Here is a 22,063-nt window from a genome sequence, read left to right on the forward strand (position 1 = left end):
CTTTCGCTCCCTGTAATTTACCCCTGCCACCTTTAGAATTTGAAAGAGAGTATTCCATTCAACATTGTCAAAAGCTTTCTCTAAGTCTACAAATGCCAGAAGTGTAGGTTTGCCTTTCCTTAATCTAGCTTCTAAGATAAGTCGTAGGGTCAGTATTGCCTCGCGTGTCCCAACATTTCTACGGAATCCAAAATGATCTTCCCCGCGGTCGGCTTCTACCAGTTTTTCCATTCGTCTGTAAAGAATTCGCGTTAGCATTTTGCAGCTGTGGCTTATTAAACTGATAGTTCTGTTAATTTCGCATCTGTCAACACCTGCTTTCTTTGGGATTGGAATTATTATATTCTTCTTGAAGTCTGAGGGTGTTTCTCCTGTCTCATATATCTTGCTTACCAGATGATAGAGTTTTGTCAGGACTGGCTCTCCCAAGGCCGTCACTAGTTCTAATGGAATGTTATCTATTCCCGGAGCCTTGTTTCGACTCAGGTCTTTCAGTGCTCTGTCAAACTCTTCACGCAGTATCATATCTCCCATTTCATCTTCATCTACATCCTCTTCCATTTCCATAATATTGTCCTCAAGTATATCGCCCTTGTATAGACCCTCTATATACTAGTTCCACCTTTGTGGTTTCCCTTCTTTGCTTAGAACTGGGTTTCCATCTGAGCTGTTGATATTCATACAAGTGGTTCTCTTTTCTCCACAGGTCTCTTTATTTTTCCTGTAGGCAGTATCTATCTTACCCCTAGTGAGATAAGCCTCTACATTCTTACATTTGCCCTCTAGCCATCCCTGCTTAGCCATTTTGCACTTCCTGTCGATCTCATTTTTGAGATGTTTGTATTCCTTTTTGCCTGCTTCATTTACTGCATTTTTATATTTTCTCCTTTCATCAATTAAGTTCAGTATTTATTCTTTTACCCAAGGATTTATACTAGCCCTCCTCATTTTACCTACTTGATCCTCTGCTGCCTTCACTACTTCATCCCTCAAAACTACCCATTCTTCTTCTACTGTATTTCTTTCCCCCGTTCCTGTCAATTGTTCCCTTATACTCTCCCTCAAACTGTCTACAACCTCTGGTTTAGTCAGTTTATCCAGGTCCCATCTCCTTAAATTCCCACCTTTTTGCAGTTTCTTCAGTTTTAATCTACAGTTCATAACCAATAGATTGTGGTCAGAGTCCACATCTGCCCCTGGAAATATCGTACAGTTTAAAACCTGGTTCCTACATCTCTGTCTTACCATTACATAATCTATCTGAAACCTGTCAGCATCTCCAGGCTTCTTCCATGTATACAACCTTCTTTTGTGATTCTTGAACCAAGTTTTAGCTATGATTAAGTTGTGCTCTGTGCAAAATTCTATCAGGCGGCTTCCTCTTTCATTTCTTCCCCCCAATCCATATTCACCTACTATGTTTCCTTCTCTCCCTTTTCCTACTACCGAATTCCAGTCGCCCATGACTATTTAATTTTCGTCTCCCTTCACTATCTGAATAATTTCTTTTATTTCATCATACATTTCTTCAATTTCTTCATCATCTGCAGAGCTAATTGGCACATAAACTTGTACTACTGTAGTAGGCGTGGGCTTCGTGTCTATCTTGGCCACAATAATGCGTTAACTATGCTGTTTGTAGTAGCTTACCCGCACCCCTATTTTTTATTCATTATTAAACCTACTCCTGCATTACACCCTGTTTAATTTTGTATTTATAACTCTGTATTCGCTTGACCAAAAGTCTTGTTCCTCCTGCTACCGAACTTCACTAATTCCCTCTATATCTAACTTTAACCTATCCATTTCCCTTTTTAAATTTTCTAGCCTACCTGCCTAATTAAGGGATCTGACATTCCACTCTCCGATCCGTAGAACGCCAGTTTCCTTTCTTCTGATAACGACGTCCTCTTGAGTAGTCCCCGCCCGGAGATCCGAATGGGGGACTATTTTACCTCCGGAATATTTTACCCAAGAGGACGCCATCATCATTTAACCATACAGTAAAGCTGCATGCGCGCTATCACTTCTCATTCATGCACTGTGAAGGAACACCACACGACACTTTGAAGGTTGGACTGAAATATGAAAGTATCAGCTCATGTTCCCAGTTTATTTACCACTAGGCCCGGGACTATGGGTCACTTTATCGAGTAATACACATATACCGACCGTTATAATTAAATTTCAGCTACCCTCAGAGGTCCTGTGTGGGCTGTAAGCGGAACCGATTTATGCTGGAAAAACTTAGTTCTAGTTTTGGCCGACAGGTGCAAATCTAGCGCTGTGAATGCAAGAAAGACGTATATAAATATTTCCACATGCAATGGTTTAGGAATGGGACGTGGACAGAAAATGTCAACGGGTGAGAAAGACATAAATGTTGATTTTATTATTAACCACAGTTCACAATTTGTTCAGTATGAGCACCAGAGAGGTCTACGAGATGCTTAATCTGCAAAATGACATGATCACCAGTTGCTTATACAAATTCATTGGAATCTGAGCACTGTGTTCCTGTTTATTAGCCTTGAGATCAGGTATAGACCGAAAGTGTCTGTAGTAAATGCATTGTTTTAGATATCCCCAAAGATAAAGTCACATGGATTCAGATCAGTTGATCCTGCAGCCCACACATCTGGAAAACCTCTGGAGATAACGCTTTCATTGAAGTACGCAGTAAGCTGATCTTTCACTGGATGAGACACATGAGGTGTTGCCCAAATCTCATGACAGCAGTGATTTCCACACAGTCGTGCTTCTCCAAAGCAGGAATCACAAGGTGGTTACGATAACATGCTGACATCACGGTATGCCTGACACGCCCTTTGGGTGTATTCTCGTCAAAGAAGAATGGACCGGGAGCGAAGCTGATTGGGTATCCACACCAAACACTTACATACGGAGAGATCAATGGCTCTTCGTGTGCAACACACGGTTTAACACTACCCCAATCTCGACGGTTCTCTGTGTTGACTGCACCCTGTACTGTGAAATGTGCCTTGTCACTGCATAGAATATTGCCTGGTCGCGTCATCAGTTTCGATCCGTCCCAGACACCGAAGAGCAAATTCAGAATGCTGCTGTAGACCATGAGGTTTCAGTTGTTGCACGGTCTGGGTCTCGTACGGGTACCGGTGTAAAATAGACCACAAAACTTTCTGTACTGTGGGCGATGGGATGGACAATTTTCGCGACACTGCATGAGCAGTAGCACTACCCGGAATAAATATTGCATAGTCAGTTACAGCAACAGCAAACTCATCAATAACTTCCTCCAGGGTAGAACGCCTTCCTCTTCCAGGCGTCATATCAAGCCCACTTCTGTTTCAAAATGTCATTATCATCTTCTTTAATCCATTTGAACGCTGCACCTCTCCTCGGACCTTCCAGGTGACAATAATCTCTCAATTCAGCACTTTAATTGCTGCTATTCACATGAAACGGTTTCACTAACAGCACACGGTCTCTCTTTCCGACAACTATACTCGTTACTCGCGTTATGGCTTGTCAAATACCAGTGTGTCTACCATATCTCCATATAGTGACAGCGCTAGATTTGCACCTGGTGGCCACAACTGTAACTCATTTTTTTTCCAGCGTAAATTGGTTCCACGTTGACGCAGTCCCCCCATGAACCATGGACCTTGCCGTTGGTGGGGAGGCTTGAGTGCCTCAGCGATAGAGATGGCTGTACCGTAGGTGCAACCACAACAGATGGGTATCTGTTGAGAGCCCAGACAAACGTGTGGTTCCTGAAGACGGGCAGCAGCCTTTTCAGTAGTTGCTGGCGCAACAGTCTGGATGATTGACTGATCTGGCCTTGTAACACTAACCAAAACGGCCTTGCTGTGCTGGTACTGCGAACGGCTGAAAGCAAGGGGAAACTACAGCCGTAATTTTTCCCGAGGGCATGCAGCTTTACTGTATGGTTAAATGATGATGGCGTCCTCTTGGATAAAATATTCCGGAGGTAAAATAGTCCCCCATTCGGATCTCCGGGCGGGGACTACTCAAGAGGACGTCGTTATCAGAAGAAAGGAAACTGGCGTTCTACGGATCGGAGAGTGGAATGTCAGATCCCTTATCGGGCAGGCAGGTTAGAAAATTTAAAAAGGGAAATGGATAGGTTAAAGTTAGATATAGTGGGAATTAGTGAAGTTCGGTGGCAGGAGGAACAAGTCTTTTGGTCAGGTGAATACAGGGTTATAAATACAAAATCAAATAGGGGTAATGCAGGAGTAGGTTTAAAAAAGAATAAAAAAATAGGAGTGCGGGTAAGCTACTACAAACAGCATAGTGAACGCATTATTGTGGCAAAGATAGACTCGATGCCCATGCCTACTATAGTAGTACAAGTTTATGTGCCAACTAGCTCTGCAGATGATGAAGAAATTGATGAATTGTACGATGACATAAAAGAAATTATTCAGGTAGTGAAGAGAGACGAAAATTTAATAGTCATGGGTGACTGGAATTCGAGAGTAGCAAAAGGGAGAGAAGGAAACATAGTAGGTGAATATGGATTGGGGGGAAGAAATGAAAGAGGAATCCGCCTGGTAGAATTTTGCACGGAGCATAAATTAATCATAGCTAACACTTGGTTCAAGAATCATGAAAGGTTGTATGCATGGAAGAAGCCTGGAGATACTAAAAAGTATCGGATGGATTATACAATGGTAAGACAGAGATGTAGGAACCAGGTTTTAAACTGTAAGATATTTCCAGGGGCAGATATGGACTCTGACCACAATCTATTAGTTATGAACTGTAGATTAAAATTGAAGAAACTGCAAAAAGGTGGGAATTTAAGGAGATGGGACCTGGATAATCCGAAAGAACCAGAGGTTGTAGAGAGTTTCAGGGAGAGCATAAGGGAACAATTGACAGGAATGGGGGAAAGAAATACAGTAGAAGAAGAATGGGTAGCTCTGAGGGATGAAGTAGTGAAGGCAGCAGAGGATCAAGTAGGTAAAAAGACGAGGGCTAGTAGAAATCCTTGGGTAACAGAAGAAATATTGAATTTAATTGATGAAAGGAGGAAATATAAAAATGCAGTAAGTGAAGCAGGCAAAAAGGAATACAAACGTCTCAAAAATGAGATCGACAGAAAGTGCAAAATGGCTAAGCAGGGATGGCTAGAGGACAAATGTAAGGATGTAGAGGCTTATCTCACCAGGGGTAAGATAGATACAGCCTAAAGGAAAATTAAAGAGACCTTTGGAGAAAAGAGAACCACTTGTATGAATATCAACAGCTCAGATGGAAACCCAGTTCTAAGCAAAGAAGGGAAACCACAAAGGTGGAAGGAGTATATAAAGGGTCTATACAAGGGCAATGTACTTGAGGACAATATTATGGAAATGGAAGAGGATGTAGATGAAGATGAAATGGGAGATACAATACTGCGTGAAAAGTTTGACAGAGCACTGAAAGACGTGAGTCGAAACAAGGCTCCGGGAGTAGATAACATTCCATTAGAACTACTGACGACCTTGGAAGAGCCAGTCGTGACAAAACTCTACCACCTGGTGAGCATGATGTATGAGACAGGCGAAATACCCTCAGACTTCTAGAAGAATATAATAATTCCAATCCCAAAGAAGGCAGGTGGTGACAGACGTGAAAATTACCTAACTATCAGTTTAATAAGTCACAGCTGGAAAATACTAACGCGAATTCTTTACAGACGAATGGAAAAACTGGTAGAAGCCGGCCTCGGGGATGATCAGTTTGGATTCCGTAGAAATGTTGGAACACGTGAGGCAATACTGACCTTACGACTTCTCTTAGAAGCTAGATTAAGGAAAGGCAAACCTACGTTTCTAGCATTTGTAGACTTAGAGAAAGCTTTTGACAATTTTGACTGGAATACTCTCTTTCATATTCTAAAGGTGGCAGGGGTAAAATACAGGGAGCGAAAGGCTATTTACAATTTGTACAGAAACCAGATGGCAGTTATAAGAGTCGAGGGGCATGAAAGGGAAGCAGTGATGGGGAAGGGAGTGAGACAGGGTTGTAGCCTCTCCCCGATGTTATTCAATTTGTATATTGAGCAAGCAGTAAAGGAAACAAAAGAAAAATTCGGAGTAGGTATTAAAATCTTGAGGTTTGCCGATGACATTGTAATTCAGAAGGATGTAGGTTGCAGTAAGTACTGGGAGATGAAGAAGCTTGCACAGGATAGAGTAGCATGGAGAGCTGCATCAAACCAGTCTCAGGACTGAAGACCACAACAACAAAAACATTGACGCAGTAGCATATCCACCAAGTTTCGCTGCCATACGACAATTACAGTGCACACTGGATCTCCGTGAGTAGGTGCACTTTAATTAATTATAACCACTTCGTATACAACATGTTACTGCAGCGTACAGCTGACGTCTGATGATACAGCTACACGCCACGCAACAAAATCTTGCGGGTTGCCGCCCTGTGAGACGCCTGCCTCCGATGCAGCTCCACTTCACTGCGGCATTGGCTGCCGTAATGAGGTCGCCACGGTGACGGACACAGCCGGTACTACCTTGCATTCGCTAGCTACGCCATACGGGCCAAATGCCTGGTATTAATGCGCCGAGTGGAACATATAAGGCCGCTTGTTGCAGCTCTTGACCAGTGCGAATCCGGCCTCTGTTACCAGGAATCTCCGTACCCAGACAACAATAGTGCAACAGATTCCGACCCAGCATAGGGCAGTGACACCAACTGTGACAGATAGAGTGCTGCCTCTCTCTCTCTCTCTCTCTCTCTCTCTCTGTCTCTGTCTCTCACCTAATTCTAATGTATGAGTGACATTTCTTTTAATAGATCAGGACGATCTTTACGTTATTTTCACTGTGAAACTGTTATGTTGTTCATGTTATTGTGTGTTTCTTTGTACAAATGAAGTTCTAACTTTCGTTACTACCTGGGCACCCTTCTTGCTTTCTACGTGCACCATCCCACAACAGGATACTTTACTTACCCATGTCTATATTAGGATAGGACTTCTGGCCCTTGCATGCATTCCACATTAAATAAAAATCTTGTTTGTAATTGAAGACTGACGTTCATTCCTTTGTATTTTATGAATACATATCACTCACAATAGCTACTGTGGGTAAAATTATGAACCCAAGATTTCTTTTCTAGTAGAACCTAGTACAGTACACAGGATAGAAAACGTTGAAGTGCCAACATATTAGAACTACAAAGGTTTTCAAGACACACACATAAACAATTTATCTGACAGACTCAGCTCTATTGATGCGACACTTAACTGGTATTCGAGAAGAACATGGCTCAAATCTTCATTTGCCCAGTTTGATTTACATTTTCCATTTCCCCTAAATCACTTCTAATGAACCCTGGAGATTACTCAAACACTTCTAAACACTTCTAAAGTTTCTCTTCAGTAACCTTGATTTTGAGATAATAATTTGAAACTTTGCTTCCCTTTCACATTAGTTTTATTTGTCGATTACAATTCAAAATTTCATTCATTTGTTATTTTGTAGTGGCTAAAAACTAGTTTTTTGAGAAACTACAATTGTAAACAGCGTGAGGAATATTTCTGTTGTATTCCAATAACTCATTATACATAGCAGTCCCCTGATGGTGACAAACCACTTTGTAACTTTCAGCACTGTATCGGGTTATCTATGGTAAGTGTTCTGCAACATTTACCACTGGCTGCTCTCTTGGACTAAACAACTAAATCATTTTAAATCAAAACTATTTTACAACGTTACGTGCTTTAATGGAAAATTACAGCACGGCGTAGCAAAGTGCATGTCAGACGACAACATAGTGATTGTGTGTGTGTGTGTGTGTGTGTGTGTGTGTGTGTGTGTGTGTGTGTGTGTGTAAAATAGATACGGAAAAGAGAGAGGAAGACGTACAGTATCTGGTTGTACCGGACGCGCTTCAACACTACACAGTCTGAAAATGCACCACTCATGCTCCAAGTACATACTTGAATTGCTCATGCTGCACAGCATATTTTTCTTTTTACTTTGCAATGGAAAGAAAATATATACAATCGAAATGAAAATTTCTGACTTACTCCTTTGTTTACAACAGCACATACATTTTCAGTTAATACTGAGAGTGCGGTTCATATTACGAAAGCAAAGAAATGAACCCATATAGAAAGCGCCATTGCATTGGAACAGAAGCCTGTAAATCTTACAATGATGCATTTTCCAAATGTTTTCAAGTATTAATTGTGCTCATATACATTCCATTGTCTTCACATATACTGTTGTAAAACAACTGTCCTCTCAATTTTTTGCAAATATCCGTAGTCCTGGTTTACAAAGTATGCCAAAAAGAAACGAGATTGCTCGCATTATTAACAAAAGACACTAATATTAGTGTGTGAGGTTTTTCGATGTTTACTGACTTTACCCTGTGCCACAGTTCATCAAAATGGTCCGTCTCAGCGACAATGAACATGCAGTTTGCTATAAAACAAATTCCAAGAAATCTGCATGCAGAAATCCTTCGAGTAGTGAAAGGATGTAATGCAGAATGTGGACTCAGCTGGGTGCTACTTCGAAGAAAGTCATCGCTAGTAGAACATATTTGGTGTATACACAAATTTACAGCCCTCGTGTCGATTGTTTCGTCCCAGACACTGCACAAGACATTTTCCGGCAGTGCGTAAGAACTGTCTTACAGCAAACTGCTCGTAAATAGCCTCTGAGTTCGTCGATAACGCTGACACTTGACACAGATTGACAAAGTTTAATGTTGTTTCGCGTGCACTCATACCTTGTAATGCGAGCACAATTTTTGGGAATTTGAATACAGCACATTTCTGTAAAGCATGTCTGGGAACGTGCGAAAAGCTTAAAGGTAGAGACCTAGAAGAAAATCTAGAATAAAGTTACGGCACTCACCCAGGTAGGCGCTGACGAACTTACTCCTGTCGTTGGGAGGCACCCACCGCGCTATCAGGCAGTGCATCGCCGGCCACGCCATACCCTTTAACAGACGTCGTGTTCGACAGCATACGATTATTTACCACTAGACTTGCTTTTAAATTTAATTTCATTGCCTTTTCGCCAGAAACAATACACACATTAGAACCGCTTACTAGGTTCAGTAAAGACAATTAGATTTTTAAAATAACACAATACATGCACAGCATATACAATCGCGATTTATTAAGCAAACTCTGTGAAGCAAGCATACAATAGGAATACCTAAGGAGTGAGCGTTCAGATGTGCAAAACAGGATTTTCTTCATCAATATTTTTTGCCTCCCAAATCACGTGGCTCATGTATGACGTAAGGTTTGTCTACATTGTTTAAACTTAACGTAGTTTCCCTCACGTCTAACGGGTCAGGCTCACGGAACACGAAACAATTTTTAACGACTGGCGGATTTCTTTTTTTTTTTTTTTACAGAAATTGTTAAGTTCTTTCCTACTGAAAAATCCGCCTTCAGTTACACGTTCATTGATCATGGCTCACTGTTCGCTCAGAAGTTGGCAGACCGACGATACTTGGATTGTCGAGTCTCGCTAAACGAAAGTAAAATTAGCTTTCAGTTTTTAGTGTGTTCGTTGCGTTATGTCTTAAAAATCTCTAAAGAACAATACAACCAAAAGTTTCGCAGCGAATTCTTAGAATCATTTCAGAGTATAAATTTTGTCGGTGTAGCAATAACAAATATTCAGTTTTAAAAGATCACATAATTCCAGTGAAGCACATTGAGAACTGGAAATTGTTAGAGCCAACGCCCCGAAATGTTAATGATTCGCCAAAAACGAACCAAGTGAAAACGAAATCATGTGAAGCATAAACCTCCCTTTTTCTTGCTGAGCACTGCAGCCTGTTAGCTGAGGATCATTTAGGACAGTTCTTAAAAACAGTGAGTGGCGATTCCGAAGGGGCTAAAGACGTGCAACTGTACCGGACCAAATGTTGCATGATTATAAAAAATATTTAGACATTGAATTTGGAGATGGAGAATTCAGTCTATTGACATTAGCGTATCGAAGTTTCTTGGTATTGTGGTAACGTATATTAAAGAAAGGAAACACTTCATTTTTAAATCTCGCACCCTTAAGTGAAAGTACTGCAAACCGTATTGTTTGTGCAGCAACAGACACCTTAGAGGAATTTGATTTGGACCATAAAAATATTATTGGCATCGAAGCAGACAATACTTGTGTTATGATGGAAGTAAATAATGGTGTACATGCAAAACTAAAAAAAAAGACATTCCAGGACTTGTTCTTGCTCGATGCATGTTTCCTCAGAAGCGACTTGGCCCATAAATCTATAATTTATGGTTTCCGAGACATATAACTAGTTCGCTCAATCATCGGTTCGCTAGACTGAGTATAAAGAACTGTACGGAACGATTAATGAAGGTCGCGATCCATTAAAAATCGTTAGGAGCTTGTGCAACTGTGGCGATGGTGTATTCGGCTATAGGAAGGATATTAAACCAGTGGAGTGAACTGAGAAACGTTTTGAAATTATAATAGTGAATTATTATATAACACGTACAAAGATGAAAGCATTATTTTAACTTTTATGCCTTATATTAGAAGAGTTGTAAGTGTAACAAAAACTTTGAAGCTAATGCTGATTCATATAAATCGTTCATGTATTTATGGACATTAATCGTGTTCTTGGTCTCTATAGTGCTCATCGCGTCCGAACATTTATCCCGTAACTATAAGGGTTCAAAATTAGTAAGACCCAGAACTCTCCCTTGGTTTCGGATTCGAATAATCATAACATATTACTGATTTATTTTCAGCGTCAAGCTATTAACTGCGATATATTTTTTCTCTTTGTTCCACATTACCTGGTAATGCTGAAGTTCATCGGTACTGTCTTATAGAAACAGACTGAAAGCTCACAAACGATCTTTAATTTCCCTGTTGTCCAATTTGCAACTTTTACTTAAATAAATATGGCTTATAGGAATGCAATGGCAAGCTATAAACCTTACGATGTGGAAAGAAGTAGAGAACGCCTTAGAAATCTGGTCAGAGGTTAAACAGTATGAAGATGCAACTGCCAAAAATCGATTCGAGTAATTGTGTGATTTCGCTTTTTCGATTTTGTTGTTACCTTATTCGAATGCTTAAGTCAAATGAGTTTTTACAGACATGAATGTTCTAAAATCTAAACCAAGAAAGAAAATTAACATAAATACGTAAATGCAATTTTAAATATACGATGAGTGCTAAAGTGAAGTGGAAAAACTTGTTATTCACACGAATTACCTCAAAATAAGAAATAAGGTTGGAAAAAGCAAAAGTACTACTACAGCTCCTACTGTAAATCAATATTCCAGTATTGAATGTGACGATGATTTAGATTTAGTTTCACGATAAATTTAAAGTATTAGATGTGACTAAAAGTATATAAAATCCCTGCAAAAATTTGTACCTATTATATTTATATTCTGACGGATTTAACTGACGCAAAAGAAATATTCTGATTTTTTATGGAAACTTCCAACATGATTAACGGAACGGTAAAATTTGCAAGCTTCCTACTTTCAGTCCTAATCAAGACTTTACGGCAGCCTTCTGTTATTAATGGCACGCGTCCGAAAAAATGCAAGTACGCGGTCTTGCGTTCGGCTAATTCGGAATGCAGGCACTTCCTTATGAGCTTCTGAAACCCTGGTGGATCCCAGTGTGCAGATGGACCCATTTGCTGGTCTGCCAAACCAATTTGACTCCGTGCCATGATTGCGCATGACAGAATATGTCAAATGTTTAGACGGCCGACTCAAACCAAATAAGTACACCGACGCATCACTCGTGTGTGTGTGATGCTAGAAGAAGTACCTCTGACAGTTCAGATGGTGACTGGCACAGGCTCTAAGTGGCACATTAGCAAAGGGCACAAGTGTCACCATTTAAGGAAAAGACCTGCAGTCCATTACTAGCGAAGTGCCAGTACACGAGACCTCATCTCTTTCTCTCTGCTTTCCTCGCCATCTCGGTAGCCTAGCACATTTACATCTTACAAGGGGAAGGCCTCAGACACGGCCAACCGATTCGGCTCAGATTTGGCAGGTCGCTTGTGTACAACCTAAAACGAAGGGCTCTAAGATGTTTTGGGTCAACACCCCCGCGTTTTTGAGAAAATCACCCCCAAAGGTTATGACGAGCAATCGACTCTAAATTGGCGGGATCGATAGGTAATTGTTAATAGAGCATTTTTCATTACCAGGTATGGGGTCCGAAAACGCATACTTTTCCAGAAATCGAGGTAAGAAACTTTTACATCTGCCGTTCTGTAACCACATGGTAAACGCTTCTCGCCGACAGCACCGATATCGCCGGCACGGTAGCTCAGCGTGTTCGGTCAGAGAGCCGGTTGGCCTCTGCAATAAAAAAACAGAGTGGAAAGATCAACAAACGAACTTGAACGGATGTCATTGTGACATCCGCAACGACCAAACACAACGATCAACGACGAACAAAATAAAGAAGAAAAAGAAAAAAAAAGCGTGTTCGGTCAGAGGGTTAGCTGCCCTCTGTAATAAAAAAAACTGAGTTAATCGATCAACAACGAACTTAAACGGATGTTTTATGACGTCCGCCCCTATCAGATTCAACGAACGAAAGCGAACAAAATGAGATTAAAGAAAAAAAGATAGCGCAACGGCGAAAGTAAGTGGCTGGGAATCTGAGAAATCTAGCGGATGTTCTTCTTTTCGTTTTTATTTTTCCATATCTCAATTGATAGGGATAGGAGGGTTGATAAGGTAAGTAAATCAATAAGGAATAATAATAATAAGGTAGGCAAATAAATTTCTCATTCCTCTTGGGATAGTCAACAACTAAAATGTTTCTCCAGATCACTTTACAATGGCTCTTCCAGTCACTGTTATGTGTCCTCAGTTTTCTTCGATCAACTAGATGGATGGTAGTTGTCATATAAACATTCGAAACAAATATACTCACGGAACCAAGAACATCTAATGAATGCAATCTTTCGACAGCTACACTGTTCCTTCCGAAGAGTCGGCGAAAAGCGCTTACCATGTGGGTACAGAAGCGGCAGTTGTAAAAGTTTCTTTCCTCGATTTCTGGAAAAGTTTGCGTTTGCAGGCCTCATACCCGATGATGAAAAATGGTCTATTTACAATTATCTATCGATCCCTCCAATTTTGAGTCGATTGCTCGTCATAACCTATAGGGGTGATTTTCTCAAAAACGTGGGGGTGTTGACCCAAAATATCTTAAGAGTCCTTCGTTTTAGGTTGTACACAAGCGACCTGCCAAATTTGAGCCGAATCGGTTGATCATGTCTGAGGCCTTCCCCTTGTTAGACTATTCCCACTTTAGCCCAAGCCAATCACGAGCTGGAGCGCAGCACTCGAAGCTGGGAGACTGCCCCTTGCTCTACGTACGCAGGTTCGACCAATCCGTAGCTTTAAAAATTAATTGCGAGAAAAGGAAAAAAGATTCAGCTTCATGACCTCTTTCCCATATGTTTACGCCATGTCTTTTGCTAATAGCATGACCTGGATGGAACCACAGCCCTCCATAAAAAGATCGTTATCTCCCTGTTGCGTCCATTTCGGACTTTCCAAAGAACGGCGATAAACCCCCTAAAAGCCTCGTGCCTTCACAAATGTGTTTTGTACCGGAGTCTGTACGTCTGGGCGCCACTGATCTGTCCCACGGAAATTCGCAGAAAGACACAGTCGGCTCATCGGCTCCCTGCCTAACAAGGGCCCATATTCTGCTTTATTGCCAGTCACCAATGTTCTGGCCATAGCACAGCGACTCCTCAGCGCTGGTCAGCCTACCTGGACGCGGCTACCGACCGACCGCCGCCGTCCAACGTCTGTGCACAATGAGACCGAGGAACTCGGCAGTCCGCACCGTTTTCACCCAGGTTCCGCAGAAAAAACGCTCCCCTCGGCCCTCAGCCGCCAAACGCTTTTACTGCACTCATTTAAATCGGTACCCTCTTCCTTTGAACGCAGCTAAAGCTTACCGCTATTCCTTCACTAGAGCACACAAGCAAGAGCGGTAACTAGTGCCAACCATTTCATCATATGAATGAAGTCACATCGTATCCAGGTATAGCAACCAAGTAATAAAAATCAACTTCCCTAAAAGCATTACACAGCATAACACCATATCAGAAGTGAGAATGTCCTGCAATGTCTCAAATTACCATGTTTGTTCGTAAGCTCTCTGCTAATTTTGAATGTCACTCATCACATTACAGCATTAGTACAGGCAGATTCTGTTTAGGAGTACTGTGTATATGGTACACAAGTTTCACACGCAGTTTAACAATTTGTTCCTGTATGTAAAAGGAACTGGTGTAAGGCTTCAATGTGAAAAATGCAGTGTTTGTGGGACGTGTCACAGGTCAGATTTCGCTATTTTTTTACTACAGGAATACAAGGAATATTATTTATTTTATGTACTAGACTTCATTGTATAGTTGGGTATCGGTTTTTATAAATTATGCTGTGGCAGACCCGTGCAATTGTTTCCTAATACCCCAAACAGGAAATATCCCAAAAAACATTGAACTTTGAGTTATGGCATGCAGTAATTTTACTACACAAGCCTACAATAACACAGTATTCTGCATATTACCGTATTTATTTGGCACATTAATTGAGAAAATCCAAGGAACTGAATAAGTTTTAAACATGGCTATTTTTCAGCAACCGCATGTTAGTTTCATCATAGGATTATACAGCCAACCGGTTGCAAATAACTGTTTGGTACACTGACTTATGTTTCGACACCTGCCAAAGGCTTGACTTGTTTTTCCTTATTGGTTGGCTTGAGCACATCTGCTCTTAATTCTGACCATTGCTTTCCCACAATGTAATTTTACGGTTTCTCAAAATTTCATTCTGACGAAGACTTCGCCAGAGGTACCAGAATCTACGTCAATGTACCAAACAGTTATTTGCAACCGGTTGGCTGTATAATCCTATGCTGAAATTGAATAAATGTACTACAATGCCGTGCGTGGTAACCGCGTAGTCCGAGGCCGCCTGCCACAGTTCGTGAGGCTTCCCCCGACAGAGGTTCGAATCCTCCCTTGGGATGATGGGTGTGTGTGTTGTCCTTACAAGGGAACCTCCCCATCGCACCCCCCTCAGATTTAGTTATAAGTTGGCACAGTGGTTAGGCCTTGATAAACTGAACACAGATCAATTGAGAAAACAGGAAGAAGTTGTGTGGAACTGTGAAAAAATAAGCAAAATATACAAACTGAGTAGTCCATGGGCGACATAGGCAACATCATGGACATCGTGAGCTCAGGAGCGCCGTGGTCCCGTGGTTAGCGTGAGCAGCTGCAGAACGAGAGGTCCTTGGTTCAAGTCTTCCCTCGAGTGAAAATTTTACTTTCTTTATTTTTGCATAGTTATTATCTGTCCGTTCGTTCATTGATGTCTCTGTTCACTGTAATAAGTTTAGTGTCTGTGTTTTGCGACCGCATCGCAAAACCGTGCGATTAGTAGACGAAAGGACGTGCCTCTCCAATGGGAACCGAAAACATTTGATAGCAAGGTCATAGGGCAACCGATTCCTCCACAGGCAAACACATCTGATATATTCTATACGACACTGGTGACGGCATGTGCGTCACATGACAGGAATATGTTGTCGACCCACCTAACGTGTACACTTGGTGAATGGGTAAAAAGATTCTTCTACCTTGCCCGATTTAGGTTTTCTTGTGGATGTGATAATCGCTCCCAAAAAAGTGATGAAAACATAAGAGTTTGTCACATAAACTGAAAATAAAAAATTAAACTTTTCACTCGATGGAAGATTTGAACCAAGGACCTTTCGTTCCGCAGCTACTCACGTTACCACGAGACCACGGCGCTCCTGCGGGCCCAGTGTCCTTGATGTTGCATATCTTCCCATGAACTACTCAGTTTGTATACTTTGCTTATTTTTTCACAGTTCCACACAACTTCTTCCTGGTTTCTCAATTGATCTGTATTCAGTTTTTCAAGGCCTATCCACTGTGCCAACTTATAACTAAATCTGAGGGGGGTGCGATGGGGAGGTTCCCCTGTTAGTGTAAGTTAGTTTAAGTTACATTAAGTAGTGTGTAAGTCTAGTGACCGACGACCTCAGCAGTTTGGTCCCATACGAACTTATAACAAAATTTTCAAATTTACTACGATGCCAAATAACATTTGTACACACACACACACACACACACACACACACACACACACACACACACACGTACACACCGTCCATAACTGCCAAAGTGTTGCCGATGCAGGATTTTGTCCACGAAGTGACCTCTCGATTACATTGCAGATATGTTCGATGGGATTCATGTGATCTGGATGGCCAAAACATTCACTCGAATTGTCCAGAATATCAATCCAAAGGCGGACAATTGTGGCTCATTGACGTAGCGTACTATCATCCATAAAAATCGATCGTGGTTTGGGAATATAAGGTCCATGAATGGCTGCAAATGGTCTCCAAGTAGCCCAACCTAAACATTTACAGTCAATGTACGGCTCAATTGGATCAGAGGACCCTGTCCATTTCAAGTTAAGTCAGCCCACACAACTATGTAGCCATCCCGAGCTTGCACAGTGCCTTGTTGACAGCTTAGGTTCATGGCTTCTTGGGATCTGCGCCACACTCTAACCGTAGCAACAGTGTTTACCAAATGTAATCGAGAGTCATCCGACATGTCAATGTTTTCCAGTCGTCTAGGATCCAACCGTTATGGTCAGCAGCTCAGGAGAAACGCTACAGACGATGTTGTGCTGTTAGCAAAGGCACTCGCTTCGGTCGTCTGCTGCCACAGCTCATAAACGCCAAATTTCGCGGCACTGGCCTAACGGATACGTTCGTCGAACGGCCCACATTGATTTCTGCTGCTATTTCACGCAGCCTTGCTTGTCTGTTAACAATGATAAATCTACGCAAACGCCACTGCTCTCGCTCGTTAACTGAAGGCAATTGGCCACTGCGTTGTCCGTGGTGAGGGGTAATGCCTGGAATTTTGTGTTCTCGGCACATCCTTGACACTGTGGATCTCTGAATACTGAATTCCCTAACCATTTTCCGAAATGGAATATCGTGCGGCCATAATCACGTCGGAAACCTTTTCACATGAATCACCCGAGAGCAAATGACAGCTCCACCAACGCACAGCCCTTTTATACCTTGCGTACACGATACCACAGTCATCTGTATATGTGCATATCACTATCACATGACTTTTCGCACCTCAGTTTTTTATGAACACTGAAATATTTTTACGTGCGATATTCTTCCATTTTTACTTTCTGGTACCATGTGAGAGACGTGCACTTAAGTGGTATTTATGAAATGAGTGGAGCTCTGAGCTATATCCAGATGGCTAAAAGAGCCACACGCAAGTGGAAATGCTATCTGACATTAAAAGCTAAGTAAAAGATTGGGTCGCCACCAACTCCAGCCACACGGCTAGTAAGAGGTTCGACTGAGTTGGAAAGTTAATTAATTTAGTAATAAGAAAAAACTCGTAAAAGAACATTCATTGTAATGTCACTCATAAAGAATGTGATGTAATTATAAATAATCCAGGGATTGTTCACATGAATCAAATATTAATATAAAGTAAAAAGTGCGTGAACACTGTGCATAAGAGCAGCTTGCACCAACATTCTTGGGAACAAGATCTACTCTAAAGAATTTGTTTTAAATAAAAAAGGAAAACTAGTTATTGGACCTGTGAGGATGAAAACGCTACGGATGGGCTAGCAAGGAAACTACAAAGTGAATGGCGTAGGTAAAGAAGACGCAACATCGGTCACTGGATAAGACTTGAAACAAAATTATTTATTTCATAAGATATTCATATAAGACACCTATATAACTACTGTTGCCTGGTAACTACGTACGATTGCTTGTGAAACGCCGTACCATTTATAACAGAATCTCTTAATACGTTCTTCATACGGACCAAAGTCTGCATTAGGAATCAAACTGAAAGTCTGCAAAAGTCTTGGATTCCTTGCTGCGACCCAGCAAAACAATTTTTATAAGACGAAACGCGAGGCCAAAATCTAAAAGCTCCCCCTCCCTATCAGACAACGCGACACGCGGTTATATCAACTCAGCCTTCTTCGAAGAGACCTGGGCTGCAGACCCTCGGAGAGCTGGAAGCGGACACTAGAACTTTTCCCATACGACCCCATGGCCAGGAAAACCCAGAGATGAGGCTTCCGCCACCAACCTAACACCGGTAACTTTCACAAAAAGGGAACAAACCTCTTTGCCTACCTGAAAACTACAAAGGGTGGGCCATTCTGTAAGACTACTGCTGATTCTCTGCAGCAGACTAACCCCCCGTACAGCAAAATGAAACACACCCACATTCATTCACTCACGCATTCCAGAGAGTTTTGGAATAGGAGAACAAGGGATAAACATTTTATAGAATCATAGTGTGAGTTGGGTTATATATGAAATATGGAAGACTTATAATGGCGTTTTATACCCATTTGTAAGTCTGAAAAGAACCAATATAACAACCATATGATGTTTGCAAATCGTAGAAATAAATAGGCTATGGCTACGTTGAATCAGAGCTCAGTGTTCTCTGGTACGAAATTTAGGCAACGAAAACACCCGAATTGTTTTCTAGGATTCAAAGTGCACTGGAAAGCAAATACAATGATAATGAAAGGGCACTATAGGACCCTTTCAACCATATCCCTTATTTTCGATCATTCTGAGCGATACTAAGATATTAATCGTACATAATAATTTTCCACGTCATATGTAATAGTAGTATATATCCTTTTTGTGACTACTTTAAAATAATGACAATAGTTTAGAAATCTATATCACTCAGTCTGTTGCCAGCGGCCTTGCTGCAGTGGTAGCATCGGTTCCCGTCAGACCACCGAAGTTAAGCACTGCCGAGCTGGGTGACCATCCAGTCTGCCGAGCGCTGTCGGCAAGCGGGGTGCACTCAGCCCTTGTGAGGCAAATTGAGAAGCTACTTGACTGAGAAGTAGCTGCTCCGGTTTCGTAAACTGACAAAACGGCCGGGAGAGCTGTGTGATGATTTGCACCTCCATGCGTAATAAGTCCGCTGTTTTTTACGATTTACACAAACGGTCTGGTTAATGATGTTGACAGCGGCATTAGACTGTTTGCCGATGATGCTGTAGTCTACAGGAAAGTAGGATCATACGAAAGTTGTGAACAAATCAATGAGGATTTGCAGAAAATAAATGCCTAGTCTAATGACTGGCAGTTATCTCTCAATATTAATAAATGTAACCTACTGCGTATAACAAAGCGAAAATCCCCATTAATGTACGAGTACAAAATAAATGCCCAGTCTTTGGAAGCGGTAACTTCCGTCAAGTATCTGGGTGAGACTATTCGAAGTGATCTCAAATGGAATGATCAGATTACACAAGTAACGGGTAAGGCGAACTGAGCGCTGTCGGCAAGCGGGGTGCACTCAGCCCTTGTGAGGCAAATTGAGAAGCTACTTGACTGAGAAGTAGCTGCTCCGGTTTCGTAAATTGACAAAACGGTCGGGAGAGCTGTGTGATGATTTGCACCTCCATGCGTAATAAGTCCGCTGTTTTTTACGATTTACACAAACGGTCTGGTTAATGATGTTGACAGCGGCATTAGACTGTTTGCCGATGATGCTGTAGTCTACAGGAAAGTAGGATCATACGAAAGTTGTGAACAAATCAATGAGGATTTGCAGAAAATAAATGCCTAGTCTAATGACTGGCAGTTATCTCTCAATATTAGTAAACGTAACCTACTACGTATAACAAAGCGAAAATCCACATTAATGTACGAGTACAAAATAAATGCCCAGTCTTTGGAAGCGGTAACATCCGTCAAGTATCTGGGTGAGACTATTCGAAGTGATCTCAAATGGAATGATCAGATTACACAAGTAACGGGTAAGGCGAACTCTAGATTGCGGTTTATTGGTAGAATCCTGAAGTGATGCAGTCCTTCAACAAAGGAGATTGCTTACAATACTTTAGATCGTCCAGTCTTAGAGTATTGTTCGTCTGTATGGGATCCTTACCAGTTGGGTCTGATTCAAGAGATTGAGAAGGTCCAAAGAAGAGCGGCAAGATTCGTGACTGGTACATTTAGCCAACGCGAGAGCGTTACAAATCTCATAGAAAGTTTGAAGTGGGACACACGTGCAGACAGACGACGCGCTAAACGGAAGGGGCTGCTCAGTAAATTCCAAAATCAGATCTTCGCCGAGGATGTAGAGCATATATTACACCACCAACTTTCAAATCGCACAATGACCACTATTCAAAGATAAGGGAAATTAGAGCTCGTCTTGAGGCGTTCACACAGTCCTTTTTCCTTCGCCTCCGCCACAGTGTATATGTAGATGTAGACATCCGTATCCATTGACGCCTGTGGTCGGAGGACGACATGGCGGCCGGTCGGTACCGTTGGGCCTTCATGGCCTGTTCTGGCGGAGTTTAGTTTTTATCACCTCAGTCTGTTATACTGAGGTTGTTCTTACATTTAACGGATCGACTGGTAGCGCACTCAGACATTACTAAAACACTTGCCTTCTAAAAAATATGGTCATAAAGCAACACAAATGATTCCTACTACATTGACTCTTAATTGCAGCGTGTCTGGATATTTCTCAACTAATAGAACACCTCCTACTGAAGGAAGTGTCTCATTTGTATCTGTGGCAGCAACAGTTATTCGTCATTGCCGTTACTAATAAATAAAAGAGCAAAAACAGAGTAAATAAATCTAACAGATTAAGGTTTCGGCCTTAGAAGCAAATATAACGCGGGTGTAAAAAATTATGTCCTAATTCCCATTTCCTGTTGGCGACTCCATACATATACTTCATGAGCGTCCGAATGGAGCGAGGGTTCATTTTTTGTTGGCTACTCGATAGATATACCTCACAGGCATCCACAGGGGAGGAGTATGTCCCTTGGTCATCAATACAGACTTTCAATCTACTGCGGATTTCTGGCGCATTCGGATAAATGCTTCTTGCTCTTCTGTTAAATGGCAGATTCAACATTGCTGAATCCTTCACAAATTGCTATGCAACCTGCGAGACCATTTTGCCCAAACTGTCCCATTGTTAATGTAAAACCAGGAATAATAAGATAAAATAGTAATAAAATGTGTATCAGTACCAGTGATTGCCAGTACTTAACTAATGTTGATAATATTTGCATATTGAATGGTATGTTCATGTTGTGTTGGCAGAAGAGCCAACACCGTGTTACTAGAGGAGCTCACGCAGGCTGGAGTGAGGAGGGAAGAACTATACTGACGTGAGGTCTGGAACATGACAAGGAATGAGAATTCAGAAAGCGGACGTAATTAGTTTGATACTTAACTTTAATCCATTAATGATGAACGTCGCTCTTGACGGTACATGAGTCACAATATTATCTGTTCAGAAGACATAGTAACTGAATATGGCGCCTTGCTAGGTCGTAGCAAATGACGTAGCTGAAGGCTATGCTAAACTGTCGTCTCTACAAATGAGAGCGTATTTAGTCAGTGAACTATCGCTAGCAAAGTCGGCTGTACAACTGGGGCGAGTGCTAGGGAGTCTCTCTAGATTAGACCTGCCGTGTGGCGGCGCTCGGTCTGCAATCACTGATAGTGGCGACACGTGGGTCCGACGTATACTAACGGATCGCGGCCGATTTAAAGGCTACCACCTAACAAGTGTGGTGTCTGGCGGTGACACCTCAGTTTACTCAAATAAGAAGCCTTCATGAACGCAAGTTGTCCTTAGCTGCGAGCGAGCAGGCACTCTGCAGGTCATAAAATCCGCTGAGGGAAGCAGCCCTCGGTCGAATTCGCAGGAGGCTCACGGACGGGTGTCCTCCCCAGATGACCAGACTGGCCAGTGCTTTGAAGAGCTGTTCTGGGCACCGGACACTAAAGGTCACAACAGAGATAGCTTCTCCCGTGGTGCCAGAACACCGGAGTCTGCTTTTAATGAGCGCTGTGGGGCAGAAGCGGAACGTGCCATTTCGGCGAACACCTAGAAGTACGCTTTTGCGAACAGTATGGTAGAAAGCAGG

At 41.9% G+C, this 22,063-nt stretch overlaps 1 protein-coding gene across 1 annotated transcript in view; it reads right to left on the reverse strand.

The window, feature by feature from the left end:
* The window catches only part of LOC124594266 (sialin-like), a 197,517-nt gene that overhangs the window by 89,476 nt on the left and 85,978 nt on the right, over nucleotides 1–22,063 (reverse strand). Inside the window, exon 5 of the mRNA XM_047132629.1 lies at nucleotides 8,886–8,970. Within this exon, the coding sequence (XP_046988585.1) occupies nucleotides 8,886–8,970 (85 nt within the window). The remainder of the gene's footprint in view (nucleotides 1–8,885; nucleotides 8,971–22,063) is intronic.

The sequence above is a fragment of the Schistocerca americana genome, chromosome 2 (genome assembly GCF_021461395.2).
Source record: "Schistocerca americana isolate TAMUIC-IGC-003095 chromosome 2, iqSchAmer2.1, whole genome shotgun sequence".
In the NCBI taxonomy this organism is placed as follows: Eukaryota; Metazoa; Arthropoda; class Insecta; order Orthoptera; family Acrididae; genus Schistocerca; species Schistocerca americana.